The 16,820-nt window shown below is 49.5% G+C and overlaps 1 protein-coding gene across 1 annotated transcript in view; it reads right to left on the bottom strand.

Moving 5' to 3' along the window:
- The window catches only part of PRDM14 (PR/SET domain 14), a 20,719-nt gene extending 6,443 nt beyond the window's left edge, over positions 1–14,276 (bottom strand). Inside the window, exons 1-6 of the mRNA XM_032758430.2 lie at positions 14,192–14,276; positions 12,203–12,926; positions 11,517–11,570; positions 11,268–11,425; positions 8,940–9,210; positions 1,029–1,231 (exon numbers count right to left, since the gene is read on the bottom strand). Of these exons, the coding sequence (XP_032614321.1) occupies positions 1,029–1,231; positions 8,940–9,210; positions 11,268–11,425; positions 11,517–11,570; positions 12,203–12,902 (1,386 nt within the window). The 5' untranslated portion in view covers positions 12,903–12,926; positions 14,192–14,276. The remainder of the gene's footprint in view (positions 1–1,028; positions 1,232–8,939; positions 9,211–11,267; positions 11,426–11,516; positions 11,571–12,202; positions 12,927–14,191) is intronic.
- Positions 14,277–16,820: the final 2,544 nt, after the last annotated feature.

The following is a 16,820-nucleotide window of genomic DNA, read 5'->3' as shown; positions in this document are numbered from 1 at the left end:
TTTTTTTTTTTTTTTTTTTTTTTTTGAGACGGAGTTTTGCGCTGTCGCCCAGGCTGGAGTGCAGTGGTGCGATCTCGGCTCACTGCAAGCTCTGCCTCCCGGGTTCACGCCATTCTCCTGCCTCAGCCTCCCGAGTAGCTGGGACTACAGGCGCCCGCCACCACGCCCGGCTAATTTTTTTGTATTTTTAGTAGAGACGGGGTTTCACCGTGGTCTCGATCTCCTGACCTCGTGATCCACCCGCCTCGGCCTCCCAAACTGCTGGGATTACAGGCGTGAGCCACCGCGCCCGGCCTACTTCAATTTTCAAAACAGGAAAATGGGCTCAAGGTCGTAGCTGCCTGAGGTAGTTCCGACGAGGCCAACAGTCAAGCAAGAATACGTCTGTGCCCAAGCCTCGTCCTCCTGTTAATTAAGCCCAAGGGTATATTGTACTTTTTTGCACCAAGCCTAGCAGAGCATCCAGGTATTTGAAACGGCTCCCTAATGTCATTACTGATTTTCTGTCTTACAAAATCCTCGGCCCACCATAGAGGCCTTCCGCTCTTTGGAAGGACCATGTCTTCGCTTTCTCCTAACCTATACCTGTCAACACGCCTGCACAGATATGGAACAAGGCGCAGTTCCCCAGGAGCACATGCCAGGCTCTTTCCTGCCTGGAACGGCTCGACTCTTTTTCTCTGCCCAACTAACCCTGCCACCAGTATACATCAGACACCCCATTTGTCCTTCTATACTTGGCTCAAGGCCACCTCTGTGCATCTTTCATAAGCCATGTGTCCAGGTGGCCGTGGACACTCCTTCCTCCATGTTCCTCCCTCTGCTGGTACATGCATCCTAACACATGTGCATCGCTGTGCCTATTCTCGCCTGCCTGTTCCGTAATACTATCCTCTCCTCCTTCAGAGAGGGTGTCCATCAGGCACCACAGGCCTGCAGCTAGCACCTACGAGGCAACTCCCCGTGTTCAGGAGCTTGGGAAGGGAGAGAGAACGTGATGGCGGGTCACGTGTCCTCCTAATACTCACCTTGTGAGGCCGGTGCTTCTCGTGAACATGAAGAATGTGGATCCGAAGCCGGTCCCGCTTCTCAAAGGATCGTTTGCAGAGAGAACAGGGAAATTTCCTATCGCCCTTGTCCACACAGGGGGTGTACTTGAGGTGCTTATCTCTGTAATATTTGTAGGTAAATACCTTCCCACATCTTTCACATCTGTAGCCTTCTGCAGACTCTGTCAAACACAGCAAACACAACGTCTCTTCAGTTACTTCCCTCCCTAGTTCCTTCAAGAGGATATTTATTTATTCATTTTTAGCCAAGAATTCTTTTGGCTACTTCAAGAGGAATTTTCTTTTTTATTTTTTTGAGACAGAATCTTGCTCTATTGCCCAGTCTGTAGTGCAGTGGCATGATCTTGGCTCACTGCAACCTCTGCCTCCCAGGTTCAAGCGATTCTCCTGCCTCAGCCTCCCAAGTAGCTGGGATTACAGGTGCCCGCCAGCACGCCTGGCTAATTTTTGTATTTTTAGTAGAAACAGGGTTTCATCATGTTGGCCAGGCTGGTCTAGAAATCCTGACCTCAGGTGATCTGCCCCTCTTGGCCTCCCAAAGCGCTAGGATTACATGCGTGAGCCACTGTGCCTGGCCAAGAGAATTTTCTTTTTTCTTTTCTTTTTTTTTTTTTTTTTTTTTTTTTTTTTTTTTTTTTTTTGAGATGGAGTCTTGCTCTGTCACCCAGGCTGGAGTGCAGTGGTGCAGTCTCGGCTCACTGCAACCTCCACCTCCCAGGTTCAAGTGATTCTCCTGCTTCAGCCTCCAAAGTAGCTGGGACTATAGGCACACACCACCACGCCCAGCTAATTTTTGTATTTTTAGTAGAGGTGGGGTTTCACCATGTTGGCCAGGACGGTCTTGATCTCTTGACCTCATGATCCACCTGCCTCGGCCTTCCAAAGTGCTGGGATTACAGGCGTGAGCCACCATGCCCGGCCGCCAAGAGAATTTTTAAAAACATTTTTATTACAGAAAAATGTAAACATACCAAAGTGAAAATAATAGTGTAATAAACCCTCATGTGCCAAACACCAAGCTTTGACCAACTCATAACTAATTTTGTTTTCATTTATATCACCGCTCCCCATAGTAGATTATTTTAATACTAATTCATCCGTTGACTCAAAAATATCTAACCATAATCTTTAGAAGATGACATATTTTTAAAAAGCATAATTGTGACCAGGCAAAGTGGCTCACGCCTATAATCCCAGCACTTTGGGAAGCTGAGGCGGGTGGATCACCTGAGGTCAGGGGTTCAAAACCAGCCTGGCCAACATAGTGAAATCCCGTCTCTACTAAAAATACAAAATCAGCCAGGCGTGGTGGTGCATGCCTATAAGCCCAGCTACTTGGGAGGCTGAGGCAGGAGAATCACTTGAACCTGGGAGGCGCAAGTTGCAGTGAGCCAAGATTGCACCACTGCACTCCAGCCTGGGCAACAAGAGCAAAACTCCATCTCAAAAAAAAAAAAAAAAAAAGCATAATTGTGCCAGGTGCAGCGGCAGTGGCTCACGCCTATAATCCCAACATTTTGGGAAGCTGAAGTGGACAGACTGCTTGAGCCCAGGAGTTTGAGACCAGCCTGGGCAACACAGTAAGACCCCATCTCTACAAAAAAATAATAAAAATTATCTCTGCATGATAGCACACGCCTTTAGTCTCAGAGGCTGAGATGGGAGGATCGCCTGAGCCTGGGGAAGTTAGTTGAGGCTGCAATGAGCAGTGATTGAGCCACTGCACTCCAGCCTGGGCAACAGAGCAACACTTTGTCTCAAAACAAACAAACAAACAAACAAACCATAACCATAATGTCATTGTCACATTGTCATACCTAAACAATTAACTCTTATTCTTTTATAGAAACATATGTACTGATACACACATATATATATTTGTTTAATTACTTTCTGGTCAGTCCATTCAAATTAGGATTCAAACAAAGTCTACATGTTGTATATGGTTGCTATGTCTTTTAAATATCTTAACCTATAGGCTCTCTTTCCCTTTTGTTCCTTGATATGTACTGTTTAAGAGACCCTTCCACCAGCCCCATTTAAGGGCAGTGCAACCCTGCAGTTCTTGAACACATTCCTGCCTGGCACTTGTTACGAGGTTAATACACTGAGGCACTGAGGCCAAACTATTTCTCTTTGTGCCTTTAAGATCAGCCTGAGTTACAAGCTCAGAACAGTCACCAGGACACCCGCAGCTGACTTCCCAGGCTTCACAGTGCTGTTCTATTCTACACAATTCAAGGGACTTTCTTAGTTTATACTTCATTACTCAAAACTTGTGGCAGATTCCAGAGCTAGAATCTTTATGTATAGAGTAAGGGTGAAAGCATCTTGACTTCCCTAATGCACAGGGTTACTGTGATGACTAATTTAATTCTAACACTTACTGAGTCTTACCAATGTGAGTGATACTATCACTGAATGGCAGGCAAGACTGAGAGAGGTAAATCTGTTCTTATCAATGGAGGAGGGAGGAGGAGAGAAGTTAGAGAGGGTGCAGCTAGACTCTAGCAAAGCAGGTCCCACGTCCAGGGGTGTCTATGTGTTGGGGGAAGGCGAGAGAACAGGGGCCACCTACAAAAGCATCCCTGCAGAGGACACTCTGGATTCCAGAGGATAAAGTGGCTTTGACTATGAATGCACCACCGAGATCTCATTGTTTGACCCCAGGGAGGAAGAGCAGCCAAAAGTGAGTCTTTGCAAGAGTCTGCAGATAGAAATCTTCTCAGCATCGGGACAGCAGGGAAGCTATCCATCAGGGGCTTTGTTAGTTGACAACTACATCCCAGGCACGTTTAACAGGTGGCTAAGGAAATAAACTATTCATTAAGTAAATAACCAGGAAGGCAACTGCCAACCCCAAGCTGATCCATCGCCCTGCTCCGTCTATCACTTTCATTGAGGTGCTAATACTCTCAGAATCCCCGTGCTGGGACACTTTTTTGGCACAGAGGTAGAATTTTTATTGGTCAGAAATACCTGGCCTTCCTGCTTCCTGGGGTGGGAAGGGAAGAGAGGGTCAGCAATTTTACAAACCTAAGCACTAAAGCAAACCAAAATTCAGAATAAAGTTTCAATACTGAGTTCGCTTAAGAACAACCGCTTAGGCAGAAATGAAACCTAATTTCATCTTGTTCCCTATCCTTCCTAATTTTATCTTGTTCCCTATCCTCCCTCCCCCTAGCTCTTCACACCTCCACACCCCAAAACACACACACAAATTCCCTCTCTCCCTCACCAGAGGGGAATGCTTGCATATTCGAATAACCCGCCCACATAGAGTCTAGACCCTTCCCTCACCACTCAAGACCTTAAAGATGAAGGCTCCCACCTACGACCAATCCTCGCCAAAAAGCCTTTGGGGAAAAAAACTCATTTGAGAATGCAATGGAATTTTAATTTTTCTTTCCTTTTTATCACATCCAAAGCATTCATATTAACAGATTAACAAATTAACATTCATTTATAATTATTCCCAACAAATTAAGTTGTTTACAAGTTTCCCTCCATTGTCCAAAATATATGTCCTCATAATAATGCTGTAAGCATCAGGTATCGCTTGGTTCAGAACTGGAACACAAGTATCTTATCTACATGCTGGGTATCCCCCGCACTTAACCATCATAAGCCCTCATTCTGTTGCTTGCTCTGATTGCCTCTGATATCTGCATACTATTCCATGTTAATAACATACAGGTTGAGTATCCTTTTTCTGAAATGCTTGGGACCAGAAGTGTTTTGGATTTCAGGTTTTTTTCGAACTTTGGAATATTTCATATACATAGTGAGGTATCTTGGGGATGGAACCAAAGTCTAATATAAAGTCCATTTATGTTTTGTTTTATACATACTTTATACACATAGCCTGAAGGTAATTTTTTTTTTTTTTGAGACGGGGTCTTGCTCGGTCTGCAACCTCCGCCTCCCAGTTTCAAGCGATTATCCTGCCCCAGCCTCCTGAGTAGCTGAGATTACAGGCATCTGCCACCATGCCCAGCTAATTTTTTTGTATTTTTATTAGAGATGGGGTTTCACCATGTTGGTCATGCTGGTCTCAAACTCCTGACCTCAGGTGATCTGCCTGTCTCGGCCTCCCAAAGCACTGGGATTCCAGGCATGAGCCACCGTGCCTGGCCCACCTGAAGGTAATTTTACACAATATTTTAAATAATCTTGTCAATGAAACAAAGTTTGTGTTAAGTACTGGTGTGTGGAAATTCTCACTTTTGGCAATATGTCAGCGCTCAGTTTCAGATTTTAGAGCATTTTGGATTTAGGATTTCTTGATTGGGGCTGCTGAGCCTGTATCATCATTTACTTAATTATTATACTACTGAACATTTAGGTTGTTTGTGATTTTTCACTCACAAGAGTGGTGCCACAGTTAAAAATCTTCATAAGCATAGCTTTTTCCTTTTGGACTATTTCTTGATAATAAATTTCCAGAAAAGTATTACTGAAGACATCAAAGTTACAAACATTGTAATAATTTGATACACATGGTGAAAAAATTTCTCAAAAATGGCCGGCCATGGTGTCTCGTGCCTGTAATCCCAGAATTTAGGGGGGCCAAGGTGGGTGGATCACTTGAGGCCAGAGTTCAAGACCAGCCTGGCCAACATGGCGAAACCCCATCTCTACTAAAAATACAAAAATTAGCTGGGTGTAGTGGTGCATGCCTGTAATCCCAGCTACTCGGGAGGCTGAGGCAGGAGAATGGCGTGAACCCAGGAGGCAGAGCTTGCAGTGAGCCGAGACTGCGCCACTGCACTCCAGCCTGGGCGACAGAGTGAGACCCTATCTCAAAAAATAATAATGATTTCTCAAAAGGATAATAACCATCTTGTCAGTTACTAAGCAGGTACTTTTCTCAGATCCATTGTTCACTTTTCTTTCTTTCATTTTTTTTTTTTTGAGATGGAGTCTCACTCTGTCACCCAGGCTGGAGTGCAGTGGCGCGATCTCAGCTCACTGCAACCTCTGCCTCCTGGGTTCAAGTGATTCTCCTCTCTCAGCCTCCTGAGTAGCTGGGATTACAGGCATGCGCCACCACACCCAGCTAATTTTTTGTATTTTTAGTAGAGACGGAGTTTCACCATGTTGGCCAGGCTGGTCGTGAACTCCTGACCTCAGGTGACCCACCCACCTTGGCCTCCCAAAGTGTTGGGGTTACAGGTGTGAGCCACCATGCCCAGCCTGTTGACTTTTCTTTCAAAAGGAGTTGGTACATTTCAGGAAGCGACCAACAGGTCTTGGTTTGGTGCTAAGTACGAGACAACTTAGAACTCCACAGATCATAGAGTATCCCAACCCTTTTCCCCTCCATTCCTATCTTTACCTACATTCCCACACCCACACCACCCACCAAAACACTTCTGGTCCCAAGCATTTCAGAAAAAGGATACTCAACCTGTATGCAGATATCAGAGGCGATCAGAACAAGCAACATAATGAGGGCTTATGATAGTTCAGTGGCGGGGGGAACCCAGCATGGAGATAAGATACCTGGGGGAGTAGGAAGATAGTTCTCCAAAACAATCCTGACAGCCCCTCATCATTGGGACCATTATTTATCATTAGATAAATAATGACTGCTAATTATTTATCCCCTAATTTCTGGACATTTCCTTGCCTTCTGCTTCACTATTCCCTGAGCCTGATTGCCTTCCCTCTCTGCCTCTGTCTTACACGTGCCTTATTTCATCTCATCCCTAAGCAGCTTTTTCCAGCTTAGTTCTAATGTCTTACTCTCACTCAGTACGCACTGGGATCCAGAAGCAGGAGATACTAAAGTGTTTAGGGTTATTTCCTGCCCTGAAGCATCTCAGTCTAGCAGGAAAACAGGCATGCAGATGCAATTCACTTTTTTTTTTTTTTGAAATGGAATCTCGCTCTGTCTCCCAGGCTGGAGTGCAATGGCGCGATCTCAGCTCACTGCAACCTCCGCCTCCCAGGTTCAAGAGATTCTCTTGCCTCAGCCTCCCTCAGTAGCTAGGATTACAGACGCCCACCACCATGCCCGGCTAATTTTGGCATTTTTAATAGAGACGGGGTTTCACCATGTTGGCCAAACTGGTCTCGAACTCTCGACCTCGGATGATTCACCCGCCTCGGCCTCCTAAAGTGCTGGGATTACAGGCATGCGCCACCACGCCTGGCCCATTTTTTTTTTTAAACCTGTTCCTTAACACATTTATTACATCATAATAATTTGCCTTCTCTGTCTCTCTCTCTTTTTTTTTTTTTTTTTTTTGCAGATGGAGTCTTGCTCTGTTGCCCAGGCTGGAGTGCAGTGGTGCTATCTTGGCACACTGCAACGTCTGTCTCCTGGGTGCAAATGATTCTCCTGCCTCAGCCTCCCGAGTAGCTGGAACTACAGGTGCGTGCCACTACGCCCGGCTAATTTTTTGTATTTTTAGTAGAGACGGGTTTTCACCGTGTTAGCCAGGATGGTCTCGATCTCCTGACCTGGTGATCCGCCCGTCTAGGCATCCCAAAGTGCTGGGATTACAGGCGTGAGCCACTGTGCCTGGCCTGAGACAAGGTTTTACCATGTTGGCCAGGCTAGTCTTGAAGTCCTGACCTCAAGTGATCCGCCCATCTCAGCCTCCAAAAGTGCTGAGATTACAGGTGTGAGCCACCGTATCCGGCCTGCCTTCTCTCTTATTTACAGTAATTTACATTTATCTTGTCCCACCTACTAGATTCGTAGTTCCTAAACTTTAGTGTATATAGAAATCACTTGGAGAGCTTATTTAACATTCAAATTCCAAAGTCTCACCCTCAGAGTGGGATGGTGGGTCCCTAGCCCCTTGCTACTGGAATGTGGTCCAGGGACCAGGACCAGCAGCACTCCCTGCAAGTTGATAAAAATACCAAATCCTGGGCCCCTACCCTGAATGAGAACCAGCATCGTGAAGATCCCTGGGTATTCATTCCCACATTAAAGTTTGAGAGTGAGAGTCCAACTCAGTATTTCTCAAACTTGCCTGAGACCCATAGTAGGCAATGTTTTTTTTTTTTTTTTTTTTTGAGACGGAGTCTTTCTCTGTCCCCCAGGCTGGAGTGCAGTGGTGCAATCTCGGCTCACTGCAAGCTCCGCCTCCCAGGTTCACGCCATTCTCCTGCCTCAGCCTCCCGAGTAGCTGGGACTACAGCTGCCCGCCAACACACCCGGCTAATTTTTTGTATTTTTAGTAGAGACGGGGTTTCACCGTGTTAGCCAGGATGGTCTCGATCTCCTGACCTCGTGATCCGCCCGCCTCGGCCTCCCAAAGTGCTGGGATTACAGGCTTGAGCCACTGCGCCCGGCCGGCAATGTATTTTATACTTGACACCCAGCATACACACATATACCCATGTGAAATATAAATTTCACAAAACAATCCTTACTCTTAAGGGATTCCCATCAATATTTTCTATTCTACTGTATACATTTTTTTTTTTAATGTGGGTCTCGACCACTAAATTGACTTCCCACCCCACTAAGACATGCAACTCTGCAACCCGCCATTTGAAAAACACTGCTCTAGTGATTTGACTTCAGCTACATTAGCCTGGGCAGAGATTAATCAGAAACGGGCTCACCTATGGTAGAAGTTACATCCATTTAGTACATTTTCTTTTACTCTTGGGGTGGAAGGTAGGGAAGAAGAACAAGTCTTTATAAATAGGAGTAGCTTCCGCAGCTTTGGGAAATTGAGGACGCTTTCCTTCACCTGGGTAATGCCCCCTTGGTTAGAGACACTCTCAGTTAGTCCTCTGCATTAGCCTTTAGGAGGGAGGAGCTGCACATGGAGGGTTTGTGGAAAAGGGCCCAGTCCTTCTACTGGGATGCCCTCATTGGGCAAGGCAAGGGTGTGCACTCACCTTCAGAGGGCCCAGATGGCTGCTTCCCCGGCTCTGTGACCTGAAGGCTCACAGGAATGTCCAGAAATTTCTCATAGCAGTCTCCATACCACACAAGAAGCTCTTGGTTCTGATGGATCTCTTTGCAGCTCTCATAAAATATATGCCCTTGACACTGCACAGCAACTAGGTTCTGCTCCTTGGGGAAGCGGGCACAGTTGACATAGGACATCCAGTTCCCCGTACCTCCTTTTCCATCTATAAAGTGGCTCAAATGACCATCTTCAAAGATCTAAATGAAATAAGACATGAAGTTTGTATTGTACTTTTTTTTGGTCTAATCTACAAAATAAATTTTTTAATACTTGTAAATATCACACTTGAGTCCATCAAATACACTATCATTCTGATTTCTATGTCATCGCAAGTAGTTTATAAATTTACTTATGCCAGCATAGATTTGTTAGTTTAAGGACATCTCTCTAGGTGATGTCACATATTGGGCTTTTTTGTTTGTTTGTTTGTTTGTTTGTCTGTTTGTTTTTTCAGAGACAGAGTCTCACTCTGTTGCCCAGACTGGAGTGCAGTGGCTCAATCACAGCTCACAGTAGCCTCCAATTTCTGGGCTCAAATGATCCTCCCACCTTAGCCCCCTGAGTAGCTGGAACTAAAGGCATGCACCATCACGCCTGGCAAATTAAAAAAAAAAATTTTTTTGTAGAGACAGGGCCTCACTCTTTCCCAGGCTGGCCTCAAACTCCTGGGTTCAAGTGATCCTCCCACCTTGGCCTCCTAAAGTGCTAGAATTACAGGTGTAAGCCACCGAGCCTGCCTAATGTGACATATTCTAAAAGATTCTTACTTTTATCACTTTCTTGCTTCCTAAATTCCTATAGTGAGCACATGTTAATTTCGTAAGCAGAGGTAAGTGAAACAAAAAGGTTTTATTTAATTCCACCACTTAAACACAACTGAATAGTTTTATATTTTACTCCCACTTAGTTTTCATGCATATTAATGGAGCTATAGATTATTTCTTTCGAGGCCGGGCCTGGTGGCTCATGCCTGTAATCCCAGCACTTTGGGAGGCCAAAGCAGACAGATCATGAGGTTAGGAGTTCAAGACCAGCCTGGCCAACATGGTGAAACCCCTCTCTACTAAAAATACAAAAATTAGCCGGGCATGGTGGCACATGCCTGTAATCCTAGCTACTCGGAAGGCTGAGGCAGGAGAATTGCTTGAACCCAGGAGGTGGAGGTGACAGTGAGCTGAGATCACACCACTGCACTCCAGCCTGGGTAACAGACAAAGACTCCGTCTCAAGAAAAAAAAAAAAAAGAAAGAAAGAAAAATTATTTCTTTCTCTGCTACTGGCAATTTCGCTGTCTCCAATGTTTTGTTATTATAAACAACCCTAGGATTAACATATTCCACATAGCCTCAATATCAGATTATTTTCCTGTACTATATTCCTATAAGTAGAAATTCAGGGTCAAGGGACTTTGAACAGTTTAAGGTATCTGATTACATTCTGACAAATTTTCTCCTGCAGGTAATAAACTGCAGTCCCACTAGCATATCCCTAATATATCATCACTAGATCTTGAAGAGTATCTGGTTGTTTTTTTTAAATCGTTGACTAATTTTATAGGTGAATAATATTGAATTTTAAAACTTGTTTTTGGGCCGGGCACGGTGGCTCATGCCTGTAATCCCAGCACTTTGGGAGGCCGAGGCGGGTGGATCACGAGGTCAGGAGATCAAGACCATCTTGGCTAACACAGTGAAACTCGGTCTCTACTAAAAATAAAAAAAATTAGCCGGGCGTGTTGGCGGGCGCCTGAAGTCCCAGCTACTCGGGAGGCTGAGGCAGGAGAATGGCGTGAACCCGGGAGGCAGAGCTTGCAGTGAGCTGAGATTGCGTCACTGCACTCCAGCCTGGGCGACAGGGCGAGACTCCATCTCAAAAACAAACAAACAAACAAACAAAAAAAACTTGTTTTTATTCTCTTTAGCATAGCTTCAGCACTCTATAATATCTAAAGCATTTGGTTTTGTCTATAAATATAATACAATGTATTGATTCTTTAAATGTATATTCCATCGCTAATCTTCCAGATAAAAATGACTTAAGGCACCCACAAAACACAGAATTCATGCAGAGGTGCTATCCTCATGGAGCGAACACTGGCAGTTCCTTCCTTTTACAGGCAACACAAACCACAGATATCTGCCCTGGATGTCCTCTCTCTCTGACCAGGACTCTCCCAAAAGGGCAAAGGCCAAGATTTCCCCTGACTAGTCTCCCACCCCGTTTTCAGCAGCAGACCCACCAGAAACAGATTTACCTCCCACATCACAGAATTGTCTCCGTAGGTCTTTACTTCACTGGCGTTGACCACTTTACCTTGAAAGGGCCCAAACCTGACTCCTTTGGCAATAAAACTACTGCAGAACACACCAAAATGTGGGACTTCACCAAACACCGTCTGCATGAGGCATAGACCTAGGGGAAAGCCGAGGCAGGAAAAGAGAATGAGGAGAATTGACTCTGCATTAGTTCAGGGAAAGAAATCCATGCAAGGAGTCCTGCCTACCTTCTGGAAGTTGAAGGGAGTCTTTATCCAGAGTTTGAGGAAGAGAATCAGATCCTAGCAAAAGGCAGGTTAAAACAATTTTTCATTAAAAATGTATTATAAAGTGCTTTTATAAGGTGTTTCCCTCCTCCTTAAAACTCCCTAAAGGTAACCATCATCCCAGTCTGATGTTTATTTGTTGTTTCTATTTTTCCCTGCTCATTTTACATGGTCTGTTCATATATGATTTCACTGTAAACAATTCCATATACAATTTCTCATTTGAGACTCAGAACAGCCTCATGGAAGGTTATGTAATTAATCCCATTAGGCAAATTCAAGGAATTTGAGGATCAGAGGTAATGCCTGACTAAGGTCATCGTAGCTAGCTGAGCTGGGACTCTTAGGTGTGAACTGCCGAAGGCTGTCATTGCATGTCAGCATAGAATCTGAACCTACCTGGGAGTTCGCTGCAGGAACCATTTCTCTCTTGGTTCTCAGCTCTCACTAATACCAACCTTAGTCATGCAGTTAAGCAAGCAGGGCCTCAGAAGTGAGCCTAGACGGCCCTGGCTCTCATGGAGGTACTTCCCCCTTCCCGCATTCTACAGCCTCAGCTCCACCTGGAAGCGCCTCTTCCCGGACACTCCCGTTCCCGCCTGCATTCCCGTCCAATTCGACTCCCAAATGGTGTGAACTCCCTTTACCAGAGCTGTCTGTGGGGACCAGGAGGCCTGAAATCGCATGGTGCAGGCTGGCTGGGTGCTCCAGGCTGGGAGTGACCCCGTACAGAACGAAGTGCAGGTCCTCCTCCGTGAACTGGAACCGAGCAGGGGACTTCCCTCCCTGGTTGGAGGGTTTGGGACCATCCTCTGACTGCTTGCTGGGTGAGCAAGGTAACAACTGGGAGGTCCTCAGCCCCTCAGGTAACAGAGAAGCATCCGCAGGGGGCGGTGGAATTAAAGTGTCAGGTCCACAACACGGGCCACTCTCGTTGTCGCCACCAATGATTTGGTGGCCCGGATCTCCACTGCTGGCACCCGTGTACTCGTGGTTGCTGCTCAGGAAGGGCGGCACTTCCCTGGGGACGTGGGGAATTGGGTACCATGGTGGCAGCTTGCTGTACCAGGGCAGATCGTAGAGAGGCTCCCTCTGTAGGCCCAGACCCGGGCTCAGCAAGGGAGGCGCCATCCGGAAGGCGAAGGGGGGCATGGCGGGGGCAGCAGACGCTGCGGCCTCCAGCTGCCGGAAAGGCTGGAAGTCTTCCTCCACTGTGGCCAGGCTGTTCCTGTAGTGTCCATAGGCCGGGAAAGGCGTGTAGTACGCGGCCAGGTTCTGCGGGCTGCTCTCCGGCGGGTAGCACACCTTGTCCTGGGGCGCGGCCTCACTTGGCCGGGGCAGAGCCATCCCGGGACCGCACGCTCCGCGGCTCTGCGGAAAAGCAGGCGCCGCTGAGGACCCAGCGTGGGAGCTTCCCGGGGTCCGACCCGCGCCTCCCCGCCAGTCTCCTCCACCCGAGCCAGCCCCAGATCCAAGGGAACGGGATAAACGCCCCCAATCCGATCCCGCCAGCCCTCTCCTACAATTAAGACAAAACGAAAAAACAGCAATAGAAGCAAACACAGAAAAGCCCCAAACGGAAATCTGCCGGGATCCCGCCCGACTCTAAATTCCGGGCTAGTGTTGCCTTCCCCTTCCCTCTCCAAGCACCCCTTCCCCAAGCCCGGACGCCTTCCCACGCCCGGTCTCCGCTTTCGGCCCCCAACCCGGTTCCTGCAAAACCCGTTGAAGTTCCCTTTCCTTCCTTCTTCTTGGTCTTACAAAACTCTTTGGTAGGGTCTGTGGGAGCCGCGGGGCCCTCCCAACCCCGGGGCCGGGCCGGGAGCCGAGCGCAGGCTGTCGGAGGGCAATGGAGCAAGCGACAGCTCCAGGCGCTCCTGGGCCCTCGGCTGGGAGCGAAGAGCCGAGGACCCTGCGTCGCACCGCGCAGATGGAGACGCGCTCCCAGAGCCCCCGGGCAGGTCCAGGGACCCCGCGACCTGCTCCGGCCCAGCGGCCTGACCCCGCGTGTCCTGGCGGTCCTGACTGCCCGCAGGGAAGGGGCGCGCCACTTTTGGCTGCCCTAGGATGCACCGCCTGAACCCCTTTTCCCCCGCGGGCAGCGTCCGCCACATTCCCCGGGTCCCTCGGAAACTCCAATCATTCCACCAGGACTATTGGGGCCTGGGGTCGCCCCTCGGGAGCCGCGTGGACGAGCCCCGGCCAGGTGGGAGCGAAGAGCCTCGGCGACTGCCAGTCCTCCCGCCCCCGCGCCGCCGGGAAAGGATGGCGTTTTAATAGACAGGCAGCAAGTTCACCGAGGCTGAAGAATGAAGCCCCTTCAGGGCCGGCGGGTCTTGAGATCAATGAGCCCAATAAGAAAACCAAGCAGGATCATCACTCAGATACTAAAGAACGCGGGGTCAGGAGAAGAGGTCAGCCACGACCCAGGCGGCGGCCCGTCTCCTCCCGATCCTCCAAAGGCGCCCGCCTCCTGGCCTCCTCCGACCTCAGGGATCTGCAACTTGGGATTCAAAGCCCCCAAGAGGGCAGAACGACCATCCAAAACGAACTGCGCCAGCGAGTGCTGCCGCCCTCCCCAACGGCCCTGGGAGACCCCTGCCCCGGGCCCCGGGCGCGCCCTGTCCCGTGCCTACCTCCGACACCACCTCCAAGAGCGCCACAGCGGAGCGGGCGCCTCCTGGATGCGGCGGGGCCACTCGGGCTCGGTAGACCTCGGGCGGGCCCTGAGGGCTGAGCCAGGCTTAAGAGGGCGGGCGGGGCCGCCGGGCATCGACAGGGCGAGGGTAGGGAATTGACCCGGCCCACGCAGATCCCCGCGTCGTCTTCTCCCCGCCCACCGCAGCCATTGGCCGACTCTCGACTCGCCCTCTGCCCCCTGGGGTCGCTCACTTAAGTCCTCAGTTTTCCAAGCCCTCCCCGGGACCCTAGTGAAGAGCACTCGCCGCTGGCCTTCTAGGGCAGGCACTATTGCCGCTCCAGGCGTGCGGAGTCGGGGAGCAGAAAGCCGGACACGTGGGCTGCCCAGGGCCCGCAGATAAGCCCCTCCGCGCGCACACACACCCTGAACCGGAGTCCAGAAGGCCGGACTCGCGTCCCGGGGTCGAGCCCCTTACTCTCCGCTCCCCGTTCGGAAGAGCCCAGCCTGCCCGAAGGCGGCGTCCGACCCGCTGGTGCACCTGGTGGGCGTCTGTTCCTGACACCTGGGGAGGAGGCAGGCGCGCCTTGAGCGCTGGGAAGCGGCGCCTCGCGAGTCCCCGGCAGTGACACGTGGGGGCGTTGGGCCCGGCACCCCCGACGCTTGCGAGGTTTCGGGTGCTCGTTTTGCTCTCTCGGGGGCTTTTAAACGACCGAGGATGAGCCTCCCGCGCCGCCGCAGCTGTCTGTCACTTCCTTCGGGAAAGGCTAGCGACCTCGGACGCGCAGGCTCTGAAAACCGAGGTCCAGACCCATACCGAGCGCCCAAAGACCGCATTTGAATTCCCCTCGCCGGCCATTGAGGGAGAGAAAGGAGTGCTCAGTTCCATTCACATTCACAGAAGGAAGCGCCGAGGGTGGGGGAAACGCAGTCTCGCCGGGTGAGCCTCCCCCGGGCCGCTGCTTCCTCTTAGCTGAATGGGGAGCGACCTGCCCTGGGCGCGGCCTTGGGGGGCTGAAGACTGAGGTGCAGCCTCACCCCCGGCCTGGCAGCGGCTTGGAAGAGAGGGGAAAGGAGGAACATCTACCCGGCTAAGAGGCGCCGCCAGAGTCCCTGCAGCTGGCGGCGGAGGGAGGCCGGGGTCCCGGGTCTTCAGAGCGCCCGCGGCGGGGCTTCTGGGCTTCTCGGTGCGGGGAACCTGACCCTGTAGCCTTCGCCAGGGCGCGGCGGGGCTGCAAGAAGGGAGGAAGGGGTGGGACTTGAGCCTTCGAGGGCGCGGGCGGCGTGCACTCAGCCCTGTCTCCCCGCGCGCCCTGCCGCCTGCTCGCGCCCTTTGCCGCACCGGGTGGTCCTCGCGCCCGCCCGCCCCCGACGCCGTCGCGTGGTTCCGCGCTGCCCGCGGCCAGCCTCGTTTCGCTTCGCAAGGAGCGCGTTGTTTTCTCAATCGAAATGGGATTAAGATCCCAGGGTTTCCTCGTCTCCTTGTTTTGAGGTGATAGGATCTTGGCCAATAGATCGAAAACGTGAAAAGCACCCGTCGCATCTTGTCCCAAGTGCCTCTGTGGAAGGATCGTTTACTTGGAAAAGTAGAATAAATTCTGTTACCGTTTTCCTTCCGGAGGCGTGCTCACCCCAGAGCTCCTAGACCCACTGGCATTCGCTATACTTCCTCCTGGGCTTTACAGGTAGGATTTCAAGAATGATGTGGGGGCACTTGGGTGATCTGTGGGTGGCAGGTCCTCAAGAGGCCGTATTTTCGTGCACGGAAGTGTCGTAGCTTTATTTTAGCAGAAGACGTTTGTTTTGCAAAGAATCCAGAGTTTACTATATTTGACACTATTTTTACATAAGATTTGCTTGTTTTAAGAAGTTGGGAGAAATCGATACAAGAAAAGTTGAAATCCATGCTTCCCATTTCCACTCTAGGAGATAATCCTGATCAACAGTTTGGTTTGCTCCCTACCCTCATTCCTTAAACACAAACAAACAAACCAAAACCCACTATACTTTTAGATTGTGTAGGATTACGTAGGATTTTGTAAAAATAAAAATGGGATTATACTTCACCCGTTTCTGCAACGGCCTAGTTCCTACTAGTCATCATTCCCTATCAGTATAGTAGAATTAACCTTATTTTAGTATTATCATTATTATTTTGAGACAGGGTCTCACTTTGTCACCCATGCTGGAGCACAGTAGTGTGATCTTGGCTCATTGCAGCCTCTGCCTCCTGGGCTCAAGCTGTCTTCCCGTCTCACCACCCGGCCCCTTCCCCTCAACTAGCTGGGGCTACAGGCATGCTCCATCAAGCCCGGCTAATTTTTGTATATTTTTGTGGAGACAGGTTTCACCATGTTGCCCAGGCTGATCTCAAACTACTGAACTCAAGGGATCCACCCACTTTGGCCTCCCAAATTGCTGGGATTGCAGACCTGAGCCACCACACCGGCAAATTTATTCTTTGTAATGGTTGCATGGTACAGAATTTCCATTTTATAGGTGTGCTCATAGTTTACCAGCCTCCTCTTGAAAGGTATTTAAGTTGTTGCCAGTTTTTCAATACTTCCGGCAACATACAGAAACACTGATACAGATACATAGTTGTGATACTGTGCTTTGTAGAAGAA

This window comes from Hylobates moloch, unplaced genomic scaffold, assembly GCF_009828535.3.
Source record: "Hylobates moloch isolate HMO894 unplaced genomic scaffold, HMol_V3 SCAFFOLD_9, whole genome shotgun sequence".
Classification (NCBI taxonomy): Eukaryota; Metazoa; Chordata; class Mammalia; order Primates; family Hylobatidae; genus Hylobates; species Hylobates moloch.
The sequence above is the reverse complement of the archived record's forward strand: the minus strand, read 5'-3'. Positions and strand labels throughout refer to the sequence as shown.